Source organism: Argentina silus (genome assembly GCF_951799395.1).
Source record: "Argentina silus genome assembly, chromosome: 1".
Classification (NCBI taxonomy): Eukaryota; Metazoa; Chordata; class Actinopteri; order Argentiniformes; family Argentinidae; genus Argentina; species Argentina silus.
The window spans coordinates 12,965,522-12,980,521 of record NC_139655.1 but is presented as its reverse complement, the minus strand read 5'-3'; the positions used below and the strand labels follow the sequence as shown (position 1 = coordinate 12,980,521).

General features: G+C 45.3%; 1 protein-coding gene across 1 annotated transcript; it reads left to right on the top strand.

The window, feature by feature from the left end:
- Positions 1-4,846: 4,846 nt before the first annotated feature.
- gal3st3 (galactose-3-O-sulfotransferase 3) lies at positions 4,847-8,256 on the top strand (the record flags this gene model as incomplete). The annotated part of the gene is made up of 2 exons (XM_083673512.1): positions 4,847-4,929; positions 6,993-8,256. 2 exons carry the CDS (start codon positions 4,847-4,849, stop codon positions 8,254-8,256), a joined length of 1,347 nt encoding a protein of 448 aa, XP_083529638.1.
- Between the last annotated feature and the right edge of the window lie 6,744 nt (positions 8,257-15,000).

Sequence of the window (15,000 nt, the reverse complement as noted above, 5' to 3'; positions counted from 1 at the left end):
TTTCCCTGCCTAATAGAAACGCGACAGCAGTAGCAGCCCTCTAGCCCGCTAATTGTTGTGTGTGGGTCTCTCTTTTGATTTGCGGCACTAACACGATAATCAAAGCTCCGGGTTTCATTACTGCCGAGAAGATAATGCTGAAAATATACAGTAAGTGGGGTGTTTAGATTTTTAAAAAACCTCACATGGACTCCTTTATCCTATGATATGAGCAAGCATACTGCGGCAAAGTAAACTGTCCTCAAATTAACTGGGGAGACGAAACTAGGCAGGGGTCCAATGTATCAGGCTCCCTTTGGCCCTGCTCTCCTAATTGGTGTTGTGTGTGTGTGTAACTGCAGGGCAGTGTAGTCATGCAGTGAGAGAGAGGCTGTGCAAAGAGCCTAATTATGTGGTTTTATAACCGAAATATGTTAACGGCATGGTCAACTTGGACACAGGTCTGACATGAAAATGTGTTAATTATGTGTGTGCTTTAGAAGAGGACATTTTAGTATTGTATAAATAGTATTTAATCTGTCCTTCCAACATCAAAGACCTTTATTACAATTATCCATTACCTCATCCTTGGTATTATTCAAGCATTATCACATAACCAGTAGAAGGAAAATAAATAAACTAGAAAAAGTTTCAGAGGAAGCTTTGTGGGCTTGCAAAGTCTTATTTTGGTAGTGGAAAATGTTTAAAGATGTTTGCTGAAGCAAGCCCACCTAATAATAATAATAATAAGTAAGTTGAAGAACAATAGTTGGATTTGCTTAAGCAAGCCCACATAATCAATAAAACATGACACGGTGAGAGTGAGTGAAAGTCAGTAGAAAGTGTTAGTAGTGAAACAACACAACAGATATAGTGACAGACAGAGACAGGTGTTTGTCATTCGTCACTTGTCTGTAAGATAAGATTTGTATCCGCTCAATATACCTGTTGGGTACACAAGGAGTAAAGATGAACCTCTAAAATGTCTCTTTCTTCTCTTTCCTCATCTAATTTTTCTCTCGCTATCTCTACATCTATCTCTCTTAGTTTCTCTGTTCTCTTTCTGTTTCACTAATGTGTCTCTCAGGGGTAATTTTGGGCGAAGGGCTGCATCAGGAGGCCCTCAGAGAGACCATACAGAGCTGCTATACAGACCAGTAATGAACAGGACTCTCAGGATCACATTCACAATTTCTGCAAACAGGGTGTGGTACGGAAGACTAGAAAGCCCTGCTGGGAAATTGGGCTGATGGAGGGTGGGTGAATTAGGTGAGGGGGGGTATAGAGGGTACAGAGAGGAGGGGTGTTTTTGTGGAGGAACAGAGTGAGAGGAGGGGTAGATGAGGAGAGGAGAGAGAGAGGAGGGGTAGATGAGGAGAGGAGAGAGAGATTGGAGACTTGGCATACTGTATCTTAGATTGATTTTGAGGATTTTCAAGATAATACCTCTGATGCAGGGAAACAGCCCCAAGAAACTGAGTGGATATCTTGGAATTCTTAGAAAGAAGGCCTGAAAAATGATTTTTACTTCAGTGGATTTACCTTTTTCATGGGCTTCTCTGGGTTTCTTCTGGGGTTCAGTTTTATGACTCATAAAAACAAGGAATTCACAATTCGACTTCAGCTGTTGTCACGTTAGGTGTCTATTGTCTTCTGTTTTAGTTTATTGAGTTCACCTGTCGACGAGAGTGCAATTATCTTCCATGGGTCACCTAATGAACCTCTACCTGCACCACTCAATGGAGTTTCTGTGTCTTAGCATTGATTGTGTTTCTTCATATCCTTACATAACTTTGAAATGGAGAATAGCAGTGAAAGCCTTAAAAAAAAAGATTTCTGTTTGTGTTAATCAGGCTGCTAGGCTCTTAGCTCTTTCCACATGGCTGGTGAATGGAGATTCTAAAAGATAAAGGATCCTGGGGGTTGGTTGGAGGGTATTGGAGTGTTAGATGGTAGACTTTGCTTTGCCCTTGGTTGCCGGCGGCGGCGCTCGCCCTGTGCCTGAGTAGAGGATGACGGGTCGTCTCCCGGGAGGCTGGGTGCATAACAGCGAGAGTATGGTGTGTCAGTCGACTGTGTGTGTGTGCGTGAATGCGTGTGTGTGTGTGTGTGTGTGTGTGTGATTGTGTCTCTGTATGTGTGTGGGTCTGGTTGACATCTGTACCTAAGTCAGTCAGCTTTCATAGTAGAAGTGGGGAAGGTCAGGAGCCCCCCCCCTCATACACACACACACACAGTAGAAACTGAATGGCCAATTCATAAAGGTCACTGGGCCAAAGGTCAAAGGTCAGCATAAAGATGAGATGAGATGGCAGACGGCATCATCATCGACTGTAAGCATCTGCTATTGGCTCTGAAGGCAGGAGTGTGAAAGTCTGTTCATAACCTCATTACACTGTCCTTAAAACATGACATTGTTGGTCACGCAAGATCTGTTGTTTCACTGTCAGCGTGACATCTTTAACTACACCGTCTGATGCTCTCTGGTGTTAACTTCATGGAAGTGGGACAGAGAATTGAGGTTGAACAAAAGATATTCAGAGAAAGAGAGAGAGAGAGAGAGAGAGAGAGAGAGAAAATAAAAGAAACTGACAGATTTAATTCCTTCACACATCTCAAACTATAATGACTCGGAAATTACTCAAACAGAATGATGTAGACACCTCTAATTTGGACAAATAAGTGGGTGCCCTCCTTTTTGTAGACTAAATGGATCATATCACTCTCACACAGACACACATACAAACACACACACACACACACACACACACACACACACACACACACACACACACACACACACACACACACACACACACACACACACATACAAACACACACACACACACTCCCTGCACAAACACACACAGCCAGACTAGTGCGACTAAATAGCCCACCACCAGGAGTCAGGTTTCTTCCCTCTATGCTGTCATATCTGTGCCGATCGTTGGGAAACCTAATCAGACCTTTTTAATTAAAGGGGTCTCCTTTCTTGTGTGGCCAGAGTCTAGGGGCAGGAGAGGGAGGGGGGGTGGGGTGGTTGGGTGGTTCTGGGGCCAGTCGACAGAGAGCCACTTAAATCCCTTTCTTATTAACTCTCTGTGACACCTGATCCACTACAAGCCTCCTCGCTCGCTGCTTAAAAAACAGAGCTCGTCTTACGGCAGTAAAATGCCTTGTCGTTGGCCCCCTTGTCTGTTCTCTTATCTGTGCCCTTCATCAGCCTACTCTAGTCCCGGCTGTGCCCTAGAACAAGAACTTCTGACCAGATTAGTGGTTTTAACTTCCTGGTTACTGGTTAATGGTCCCACTTAGAGCCTGGTTCTTCTCAAGGTTTCTTCCTCCCAGGGAGTTTTTTCTTTGCCATTGTGTCCTGAGTTTTTCCTTGGCTTGCTTTGGGGGTCTATGGTTCTGACACAGAACACTATGGTTCTGTGTTAGTTTATATTGTTTGTACTGTATTTATTGTTTAAATCGTTTGTATTCTTCTTGTTGTAAAGCACTTTGAGACAATTGACTTTGTGAAAAGTGTGATACGAATAAATGTGATGGAGACATGGAGACAACTGCTCAGTAATCTATCTGTTCTCTCATCTGTGGCCAGCATCAGCATGCCCTGCCCTGGCTGTGCTCTAGAAGAACTTCTGGGCAGACCGGTGTGGTCTTTACTTCCTGGTAACTGGTCAATGGTTGCCTTAATTAAGGCAATTGTTCAGTAATCTGGTAGGCTAAACACGATGAAAGTTCATACGTCACAAACTGCAGAATCTAAACATAACTGGAGACCTAGACATTCATAGCCTCTTCTGAGGATAGGAGTGGAAACAGTAGTCCCAGCAGTGGAGGCTGGTGGAGGTAGAAATCGGAGGACAGGCTCATGGTAATGCATGGAATGGAATAAGGAATGGTATCAAGCGTTGATTCCATTCCTTATTCCATTCCATGCATTACAATGAGTCCCAGTATAGGTTAATTAAAGTGATGAGTCTAAACCAGCTCTCTCTCTCTTTCTCTCTCTCTCACTCCGTCTGTCTGTACCTTACTTTGCACATCGACTGATCCAATTCTGTTTATACTGTAGATTGGACAAGGTAGCAGGTTAGTGTAATGCGACCTGTCCTGGAGACTCTGTGAACTGGCATGTCCTGAGGAACGAGATAGTGTAATCAAGAGCGGACGGCCGCCATTGTTATGCAAGTGAGGGGAGGAGAGGTGAGGTGACCGGCTTGGAATCTTTCCCAGGATCCTTTTCTTTTCGAGCTGGTTACAGTAAGTGACATAAAGGAGCTGTCACTGTGCACTCTCACTTAACCAATGGGGTCATTCTTTACTTATGTGTCCCACCTTGTTCTAAAAGAGTGAAGCTAATGGACAGTACATGCTAGCCAGGCACATCCAGTGCCAATTATGAATATGGAGGAGAATGATAACTAGGAAACAAAGCTTATCATTAAAACTGTGACAAAAGACAAGTCTACTACCCTTACTTGCTAATGGATCCTTGCAATTATTTGTTGAATAAATCTCTCTCTCTCTCTCTCTCTCTCTCTCTCTGTTTAATTTTGCATACTGTAAGAGTGCAGAGGACATTTATAACATATTTTTTCTCTCTCTCTCTCTCTCTCCCACACTGTCTTTCTCTTTGTCTTTCTCTTTTTCTCCCTCTCTCCTTCCATCGCCCCACTTCCTACTCTACCCTCCCATTGTTTCTCCCTCTCTCCTCTCTCTCAACCTCCCCCTCACCTCCCATCACATCTCTTCCCACTCTCCCTCCTTCTCTTTCTCTCTCTCTCTCTCTCTCCGTCTACCTCTCCCTGTCTCTCTCCCTCTCTCTCTCCCTCCCTCAGTCCCAGTGAAGCAGAGAGAGATGTCTCAGAAGAAGTTGTTTCTGGTGTTCGTGGCGATCAGCACAGTCAGTCTATTGCTGCACCATGGGGGCCACTTCAGCTGGTGAGAGACTGAAAGACACACGCACGCACGCATGCACGCACACACACACACACACACACACACACACACACACACACACACACACACCTGTCTCCCCTTCTTATCTTAATTTCCCCATTATGAGTCATGTATGCTGCTAATTCTAAAGATGGGGTAGTGTGTATCTCATCAGTATTGCCAGAGGAGAAACAATTAACACACAGGCTGAAACAGAAGCTGACTGGCCAAAATGACTAATTTTGTTTGCAACATGCTCTAACACTCACAAAACATTAAAAACAAAAGCAAATATTTTCTATCAAACAACTTGTGGTCAAATGAATATATTCTTTCAATTAATCATTACACAATGGACAACAAAATACAAAATACAGCTATCAATATGAACGGGTTCAACCTTAATTTGTGCTATATGCCTGTGCCATTTGTTGGTACTTACATAGTTATAGTATGTGCCAAAAAAGGCAAGCAAGCATATCACAGCATGAATTGTATTATTTTCTCCCAAGATGATTTTACTAGAGGTAACCCTGCTACACTCTGCACCTGCACTTTTTACACTTTTTTGAGATGCCCTGTTGAAATACTTTAAAAAAAGAGACATTTTCTAAGACATTTTCTTCATTCATTTTATTCTTGTGTGCAGGTCTTTCCATGCCCATGAACTGTTGTTGACATATAAGACCTAAGCACCTAAGACCTAAGCACCTAGACTAGGCAAATTCAGACATTCATGATGGTACAGCTTTTGTACTGCATTCTTTCTTCACCAAAGAACCAATAAAGAATTTCACCCAAAATCTAAAATACTCAGAAAGAAAAAAATGTATTGTACTGCATCAGATTTTTCCATGTCATTCTTTTTTCCATACTTTTCAAACTCAGAAATGCCAAATAGTGTAAATAAAAATAAACATAAAATAAACATAAAAGCAAACAAAGGAAACTTATGGGTGGAAATATCCAAAAAACTAAATAAAGAGTATAAAGAAAATAAATGAATACTCAGAACTTCACATTTAGTCCATTCCTTCCTGATGATTGTTCCAGAAGTTCTCATCAACATCACATTGGATGTTCTCCCTTTCAATGCACCGAGGGAAGAACCTCCTAGCATGGCACATCCATCCCTGGCAGTCCCCTGCACCTATCGCCAGGCAACCAGCATTCATTGCCTCCAGGAGGGACATCTGGTCATATGGCTGGTGATCATATACCTTCCATCTCTAAGCAGAGAAGAATTCCTCAATTGGGTTCAGAAAAGGAAAGTATGCAGGGAGGAATTGCATCATCATACGGGGCTGTGCTGCAAACCGTTCATTCACAAGGCGAGAGCGGTGGAAGGCAACATTTTCCCAAATGATGACATACAGAGTCATGCCAGACCTCAACAGCCCTCTCTCTTCGGGTGGAGTATTTCATTCAGTGCATCAAGAAATGTGATAAGGTGCTTTGTATGGGCCGAAATGTTCCTTTTGTTTAACACAGTTAATCAAATACAGTTGTGGGTCTTTCTATGAGATCTGTTAACTGTTTTGAAAAAGGGTGTGAAATATGTGTGAAACCAATGAAAAAGTGTTAAAACATTTGCAAGAGAAGACTTCTGCTGTGCTAAGAAGGTGATGATGAAGATCAAGTGGATCTCAAGTGTCTTAAGCGTGTCTTAGCAATCGAGAAAAACAGTAAGATGTGAAGAGGTTGAAATCTCTGACAGCGTCATCTTCTACTCTCTGCCCTTTAACCTACCTCTTTTTCTGACGGTTTCTCCCTCTCCCCCCTTTTACCCCATGTCTCCCTCTCCCCCCTTTTACCCTATGTCTCCCTCTCCCCCCTTTTACCCCATGTCTCCCTCTCCCCCCTTTTACCCCATGTCTCCCTCTCCCTCCCTCCCTCCCTCTCTCTGTTCTTTCCTTTTCACACGATTTCTCCACATTTCTCTTCTTTTGACTCCCTCTCTCCATCTCTCTCACTCTGATTCTCTCTGTGTCCTCCTACTGTTTTACCCTCTCTTCTCATCTTGTTCTTTTTCTCCCTCCCTGCCTCCACCTCTTTCTCCTCTACAGGACTATGGAGGCCTTCCACCTGGGCTGCCCCAGCCTGCGTTCCCACCCCTCGTCGGGCCTGAAGCCCAAACACACCAACATCGCCTTCCTCAAGACGCACAAGACAGCCAGCACCACCATGCAGAACCTGCTCTTCCGCTTCGCCGAGAACAACAACCTGACCGTGGCGCTGCCCGTGCAGGGCTGCGGCCATCAGTTCTGCTACCCGCACCGCTTCAGCACCCGCTTCGTCCACACGCACACTGTGCCCCCCAACGTCATGGCCAGCCACATGCGCTTCAACAAGGCCGAACTGCACCGCCTTATGCCCAACGACACCATCTATGTCACTATTATACGAGAGCCTGGGTCCATGTTTGAGTCTCTGTTTAGTTACTATAACCAGTACTGCCAGAGCTTCAAGAGGGTTCCGAACGGGTCACTGGAGGCGTTTCTGGACGAGCCCTGGCGCTACTACCGCTCAGACGAGGCTGACTCCATGTACGCCCGCAACACGCTGACCTTCGACCTGGGCGGGGACAAGGACCGGCCAACGACGGACACTGTGTATGCACAGGCCTTCGTGGCGGAGGTGGAGCGCGTCTTCTCCCTGGTGATGATCGCTGAGCACTTTGACGAGTCGTTGGTCCTCCTCCGCCACCTCCTGTCCTGGGACCTGGAGGACGTCCTCTACGTCAAGCTCAACATGAGGACGTCCTCCTCCAAACACAGCCTCTCCCCGGGCCTGCCTGCAAAGATCCGCTCCTGGAACGCCCTGGATGCCCGCCTCTTCGACCACTTCAACGCCTCGCTGTGGCGTCAGCTGGCCACTCTGGGCCCGGTGTGTGTGGCCAGGGAGGTACGGCTCCTACGCAGGGCCCAGGAGAGGCTGGTGAGGGGCTGCTTCGGAGGAGGCCTTCCGCAGCTCCGCTCCGCTGCCAACATCAAGAACAAGGACCTGCGTCCCTGGCAGCCCAGCGGCAAGGTGGACATTGTGGGCTACGAACTCCCCGTCAACGGCACCCACTCCGAGGACATGGCCAACGAGATGTGCCTCAAGCTCATCATGCCGGAGTTGCAGTACACACGTGAGCTGCTACGCTCCCAGTCACTACGCTACCGCCGCAGCTACCCCCTGCGCTCCCCCCAGCCCCAGCCCCCCAAGAAGCATCTACGTTCAGTCCCCCCTCGCCACCACAGAAAGTCCCCGCCGCACCTGGGTCCTGGTCCTGGTCCTGCCCGATGCCCCACCACCACCCCCCAGCCTGCAGAGACCCAGAGCTGAGCCACCAGGGTGGGGCTACGGCCCTCACAGAGGCAGGTTTCATAAGACTGGTCCTCTGGCCTTAAAAACACAGACAGAATACAGACAGCCCTCCAGACTGCAGTGCAGATGTTGGCCTCTAGGGGCAGTGACAGTGTCAGGGGCTCTGGAGGAGATGGGGGCAGGACACCCCAGGCTGGGGCCAGGGTGTCTCTACCTGTATATAGTGAGACTATGTGAGACTGGGACTACACCAATGAGGATAGCTAAGGCACTCTCATTGTGAGCCACAAATGGTACATCACGCTAGAGAAGTGTTGTCTCTCTTTCTCTTTCTCTTTTTTCTCTCTCTTTTTCTCTCTCTCTCTGCTCCACACTTGAAAGCCTTTAGAAAACCATGAGGACTGAGGGTCACTGCCTTGGCTCTGTGTCTGTCCTCCAAACCTGCTTCAGAGGGGGTCCCCCAGCCAGCCTCACAGCACTCCTCCTCTCCCCAATCAAGCCAGGGGTCAGGAGTCAGGGGTCAGAGGAGGGACTGCCCCGGGACTACCTGTCTGGTCTATTCGTTAGGCCACTGTGACTCAATGCACATACTCTGTCCCCTCCAGCACTCTGTCCCCTCCCCTGAGCGACTGACTCCCTCCAGCCCAGCCTGCTTTAAACTCTCCATCAACTCTGCTTCACCCCTCCGCTGATTCCGTCCCCTTGACCAGCAACAAGGCCATGGCCCATGCTCGGATAGGAGCAATGTGATGTGTTTTTAGATTTAGATATGGGATGGGAAATTGTGTGTGTGTGTGTGTGTGTGTGTGTGTGTGTGTGTGTGTGCGCGCGTGTGCGTGTGCGTGTGCGTGTGTGTGTGTGTTGTACTTCGTCTGGGGCGTTATTGCAATAAGTCCACTAGCCAGGCCAGCTCTTATGTAAAGGTACGGATCCTATAACCACCCCTGTAGGCACACACAGACTGGACCAGACCCAGCCGTGGTGACGCAAGCCTCTTGAAAGACATGAGTGCTACGGCGTTTGAATATTTAATCATTTAATCTTGAGGCTCCTCTTGGATCCTCTGCTTGTGTTACATAGCAGAGCATTTTCATTAGAGTACCGTGGACCATGCCAAATCAGCTTAACCTTAACCAGAAGAAGCACAGAGGGAGCAACCTGGGGAGGCAGAGGAGCCTGCTGCTGCTGTTGGCTTTTATTCACTCATCTCATGTGTGGTCAATTTATAAATATAAATGTATTTATTTATTAATTAATGCAGTTTGTTCATGTTTAATGTGTTAAATAGGTTTGTGTGTGTGTGTGTGTGTGTATGTGTGTGTGTGAGAGAGAGAGAGAGAGAGAGAGAGAGAGAGAGAGAGAGAGAGAGAGAGAGAGAGAGAGAGAGAGAGAGAGAGAGAGAGAGAGAGAGAGAGAGAGAGAGAGAGAGAGAGAGAGAGAGAGAGAGAGAGAGAGAGAGAGAGAGAGAGAGTCTCTTTCCAATAAGGTAATTTCTTGACAAATGTTCTATTTCGGGGACCAGTTTTTGGCTTGTGTGCGCTAATTTTAGAACTACTGGTTGAAAATATGCAGAAATCCTGTAGCATCTCTTTAAACATTCATCTGATTGTGTTTTGAAGTGCTTTCACAAGCTCTAGTGGTAAGAGGTCAGTCTATAAATATAGAATAAAAAATAAACAGAACAGCACTGGAACACTGATGGGAAAATATGTACAGTAATGGATGTAGGATATGCTGTAAACAGGTCTAGTATTGTAACTTACACTTTAAAAGGCCAGACAACAGTCAAATGAATCATGTATGTCTCTGTGAAGAGTTTTTTTTTTAACTAATTCTTGACAGCTGTCGATATTTAAGTGCTCTTCGATTGTACTCCATCACTTGGCTGTTTTCTCTTTGGGATTGAAAAGCAGCTCAAAAGAACTCATCCTCTGAAGTCTTCGCCGTCCTTTTTAGGAATGCTAGAACAGCAGCCATATTTAACGTTTTGGGAACATGGGACTGCTCTTTAGAACTAACTGTGTACTCTTTTAAGGGTGATTGTCTGTCTCAACAAATGATGTGACTTTTGTTGAGCTTTCTTTTGTGAAAAAATTGTCTGTATTCCATCCTGTCATTCATTCATTCATTCATTCATACATTTATTCATTCATTCATTCATTCATCTATTAATTCTCATGCTATATTTATTGACTTGTATTTGAAATGACAGGTTGCTGTTTTTCTGTTTCTGACAGGGGGCTCTGATCATACAGCTAGAGACAATCAGAGCTAGGAATCCCAAAGCTTTGTACGGAGGGATGGGGAACGTGAACATTAAAGTTGAATGATTCAATTCACTGACGAGAAATGCTGCTTGATTTCCACTCTAACAGTACATCCAAATACACCTGTGTTTCATCAAGCAACACATTATGAATGTGATGCAGTAGGGCTGTGGTTTAAAACAGAATTATAATTCAAATTCTCTAAACTTCAGATCCTCAAGAGGCCACAGCGAAGCAGCTTAGAATGCAAATAGACTTACCAAATCACAGGCTCTTCTTAGAAAATAAATATACTGCCTTTTCTACAGGGAAAATGAATGCTAAAAAATGTGTTTGATATTACAGTGATTACAGCAATCATGCCATGTCCCATTGCTAGTGTTTTATTATGGGCTGTTGTTGCCATGGCGGCAGTAGCAAAGGTGTATACTGTAGCCCTTTTAACTGCCTGCCTGAGCTCCTCAGATCTCTGACACTTCAAACGGATGACAAAGCTGCTCTCCGCAAGTCTTTAATGAGGCGTGAATTGAAAGAAGCCGATGAGGACAGAAACCTCATGGAGCCGCCCCCCTTCAACGCGCACACACACACACACACACACATACACACACACACACACACACACACACATACACACACACACACACACACACAAACACAACCACCATACATTCACACACACACGCACACACACACACACACACACACACACACACACATGCACGCACACACAAACACACACACACAACACACACACACACACACACACACACACACACACACACACAGTGACTCCCTGGTGACAGAACGATGCTGCACCATGAGTCAGACTCAGAACATGAACAGAGAGAAGAGAGAGGATGTTCCAGAGTCATGTTCAAACACAGGACTTCAGACTGTTGTTGTCATGTATGAATCTACCACCTTCATATTTCCATATGTTTTATGGTTGCACTATGGTTAGACCTATAAGTAAGGCCAATGAGTATAGCATGAGGTTTGTTGAAGGTTTGCCATACATTTGCCATACATGGTCACAGTATAACAATGTTATGGCACCATTTCCTACTGGGTGGTTTACTTTATGTTAGATAAGTGCTTATCCCTGATCCTACCAGCCCCCCCCCCCCCCCCCCCCCCAGCAACATTTTCACTTTCACCAGAGGTGCTGTTCTTATGCTGGCTCAGTCTGCTCTGCTCTTCCTCCCTCTCTCTCTCTCTCTCTCTCTCTCTCCGCTGCTGGTGGTATAGCTGCAGCCTATCACTGTGAGCAGGGTCACTGCGTGGGAGAGCGAGGCACGATGGGGGCTCCGATGCACTGTGCTCGCCAGCAGTAAGCAGAGGAGGGGGCGGTAGCTCGGGGGCCTGAAGTGGCTGTAGTGTTTTTGTTTACATCAGTGATTGAAGTGGAGGTGACGTCTGTGCCCTGTGACCGAACACATTAGTTCACACATCAAGAGGAAACATAGGCATGCGTGGGGGAGACAGAGGAGCTAAGCACCTTGGAATACATAAAGAAACAAAGAAACAAAACAACAAACTAAGCGAAACAAAAACAGAGAGGAAGCAGTTGGAGAACTGCTCCTTTAAGTGTGATGGGATGCTAATGAGATGATGCGAACAGATGGGAATAATGTGGAGGAATCCTGAGGGAGGGCCAAGGAGGAATAGGGGAGATAAGTGGGTGGGGAGTGGGTACGGAGTGATAGAAGCAGAGAGAGAGAGAGAGAGAGAGGGGAGATGAAGAAGAAAAAAACAGATGAGTAAGAGAGAGAGAGCGAGAGAGGATAGAGAGAGATTTAAAGACTGGGAGAAGGCAGCCAGCTTTGCGATTACAAATCTCTAGAGCTGTCATTTCCCAGAAGTCTGTATTTCCCACAAAAACTCCCCCCCCCCCTTCATGCCAACCCACCAGCACCAACCCCCTCCACACACGCACACACACATACACACACACACCCAGCACGCATGAAAGCTTATTTCTTCAGCAGGCTATCCTCTCAACTTAGCTTATCGTCCAGTAACTAAGTTCAATGGCTTGCAGTATTTATAGTTCCCTCGTGGGCTATTGTTTAAGGCTCTTAAGGCCACATCTCTAACAACACCGTTTTCCTTGCATACTGCAGTCCATATAGGGCTCTGATATGATGCATGGCACTGGATTGGGAATAGGGTATATGAGAATTGCCAGCACTGAAGAGCACAGTTCATGTCATTAATGTTCTGCTCTGGCAGTGAACATATTTCACATGATAGGAATAAGAACTTTCATGAATCAACCAAAATGTTTACATGCCATGTGCAATGACGAGAATAAAACAAATAAATAGCTCTGATCTTATATTTGTCATTATGTCAATCTGATCTGATCGACCTCGCATTTTGGTTATTTGTCCCGATTCCGACAATGACAGAGTTGGACAGAGTTGGATATTTTTTGTACACTATTGAGAGGCTGTGTTGGTAAAAATGACAACCATCAATGATGACTATTTTGGCCATGTCTCTCTTCATGTCTCTCTTCATGTATCTCTTCATGTATCTCTTCATGTCTCTCTTCATGTATCTCTTCATGTCTCTCTTCATGTCTCTCTTCATGTCTCTCTTCATGTCTCTTCATGTATCTCTTCATGTATCTCTTCATGTCTCTCTTCATGTATCTCTTCATGTCTCTCTTCATGTCTCTCTTCATGTCTCTCTTCATGTCTCTTCATGTATCTCTTCATGTCTCTCTTCATGTCTCTCTTCATGTCTCTCTTCATGTCTCTTCATGTCTCTCTTCATGTCTCTCTTCATGTCTCTCTTCATGTCTCTCTTCATGTCTCTTCATGTCTCTTCATGTATCTCTTCATGTCTCTCTTCATGTCTCTCTTCATGTCTCTCTTCATGTATCTCTTCAATGTCTTCCACAGCAGAGGCGTGTCTTTTTTTTCGTATAGCCGACTGGAGACAAAGCAAAGAGCAAAATACACGAACATTAACACTTCCTCACTCCCACTCTGCTCAAATGCATTTGAATAGAATTATTGGGGGAAGGGACGTAACAAGTATGTTTCGCGAGAAGGAATAATACAACGAGCAAAGTGAATGGAATATGAATGACAGTCATCCAATATGCTGTAATAGAAATAACGCTATGCTCATAACAAAAATAATTAGGCAAATAGGCAATAGCATTACGATAAAAAAATAAATTGTGCACAAAACAAGATTACATTACATTATTTTATTTGCTCCACGAAAATCGAAAATCGAGATTTGGCCTACTGGTGATAGCTGGTCTCAACTGTAGCAAACAGACCTGCATTTTTAATTTGCGTTTTGAGAGCCTCATGTATTCAGTAGTCAAGTCCAAAAGGCTGTTTGTATTTTCAGCAATATGGAATTAGCGAAACCAAGGGGAATACTGTACATGTCTGCCATCGTAAAATGTCCATTCAAGTCGGCTATTCAGAAAAAAAGACACACCTCTGCTGTGGAAGACATTGAAGAGAGATGTGGCCAAATTAGTTGTCAATAATGGCCTCTCAATAGTGTCCTGTTCGTCACCAAAAATATCTGACTGTGCCTCTCTCGCCAGAGAGGATGGAGAGAGCCACGTACAGTATATACACTATGCCAGCCAGGACTGATGTAAGACAGTACAGTATATATATACAGTATCAGCCAGGATCTGAGACAGTAGAGTGTGCGTGTGTGTGTGTGTGTGTGTGTGTGTGTGTGTGTGTGTCAATCTGAGTGGGAGAATAGAAATGGAAAGTTACAGAGTCTGTTTGTACCAGAGGATATACCAGAGAGCTTTGAAGTTATTATTATGGTCTGTCTGGGGGAGCACCCTCATAAAGATTCATAAACCTCCACATCAACTAGCCTACAGCTGTGGATGGAAAAGTCAACTTTATGTGTAACTTTGCCTTGGCTGCAAGGATATAGGGATTGAGAAAACCACTGGGAAGCAGTCTTTGTATAAAGTTCTCAATTAAATAACCTTTCCCCCCCTTTGTGTTCTTTGACTTTCTAATATATGCATAAGGAGGAAACAGACATGGAGTTCAGAGAGCTTTTGCCCCTCATTAAGGCTTCTGCAGTCCTGTCTGCACAAGATGTGATAAGATAAGAGGGAGGGTGGGTAATTGGGGTAGTATATGCTAATACTGGACAATCTAGGGGCCGCATGTGAGTGTGTGTGTGTGTGTGTGTGTGTGTGTGTGTGTGTGTTTGTGTGTGTGTGTGTGTGTGTGTGTGTGTCCAAGTTCTCTCCCCAAACACTCGATGTCACTCACTAGCCGAGTGGGAGCATCTCCAGTTACAACTCCTCACAAAGAACGGCCTCACTGTCGGAACCGTCAATACTTCAACCGCTCCTCCGAGAGCCCCAATGGCCATAGTAGGGGAACCCAGAGCTCTTTCACAGCCATTCTCTCCCCTTCTCTGCCTGTATAGGGTCCTGCTGAAAGCCTGTAACTTTACACCCTGATAAAAGCACAACGTTATT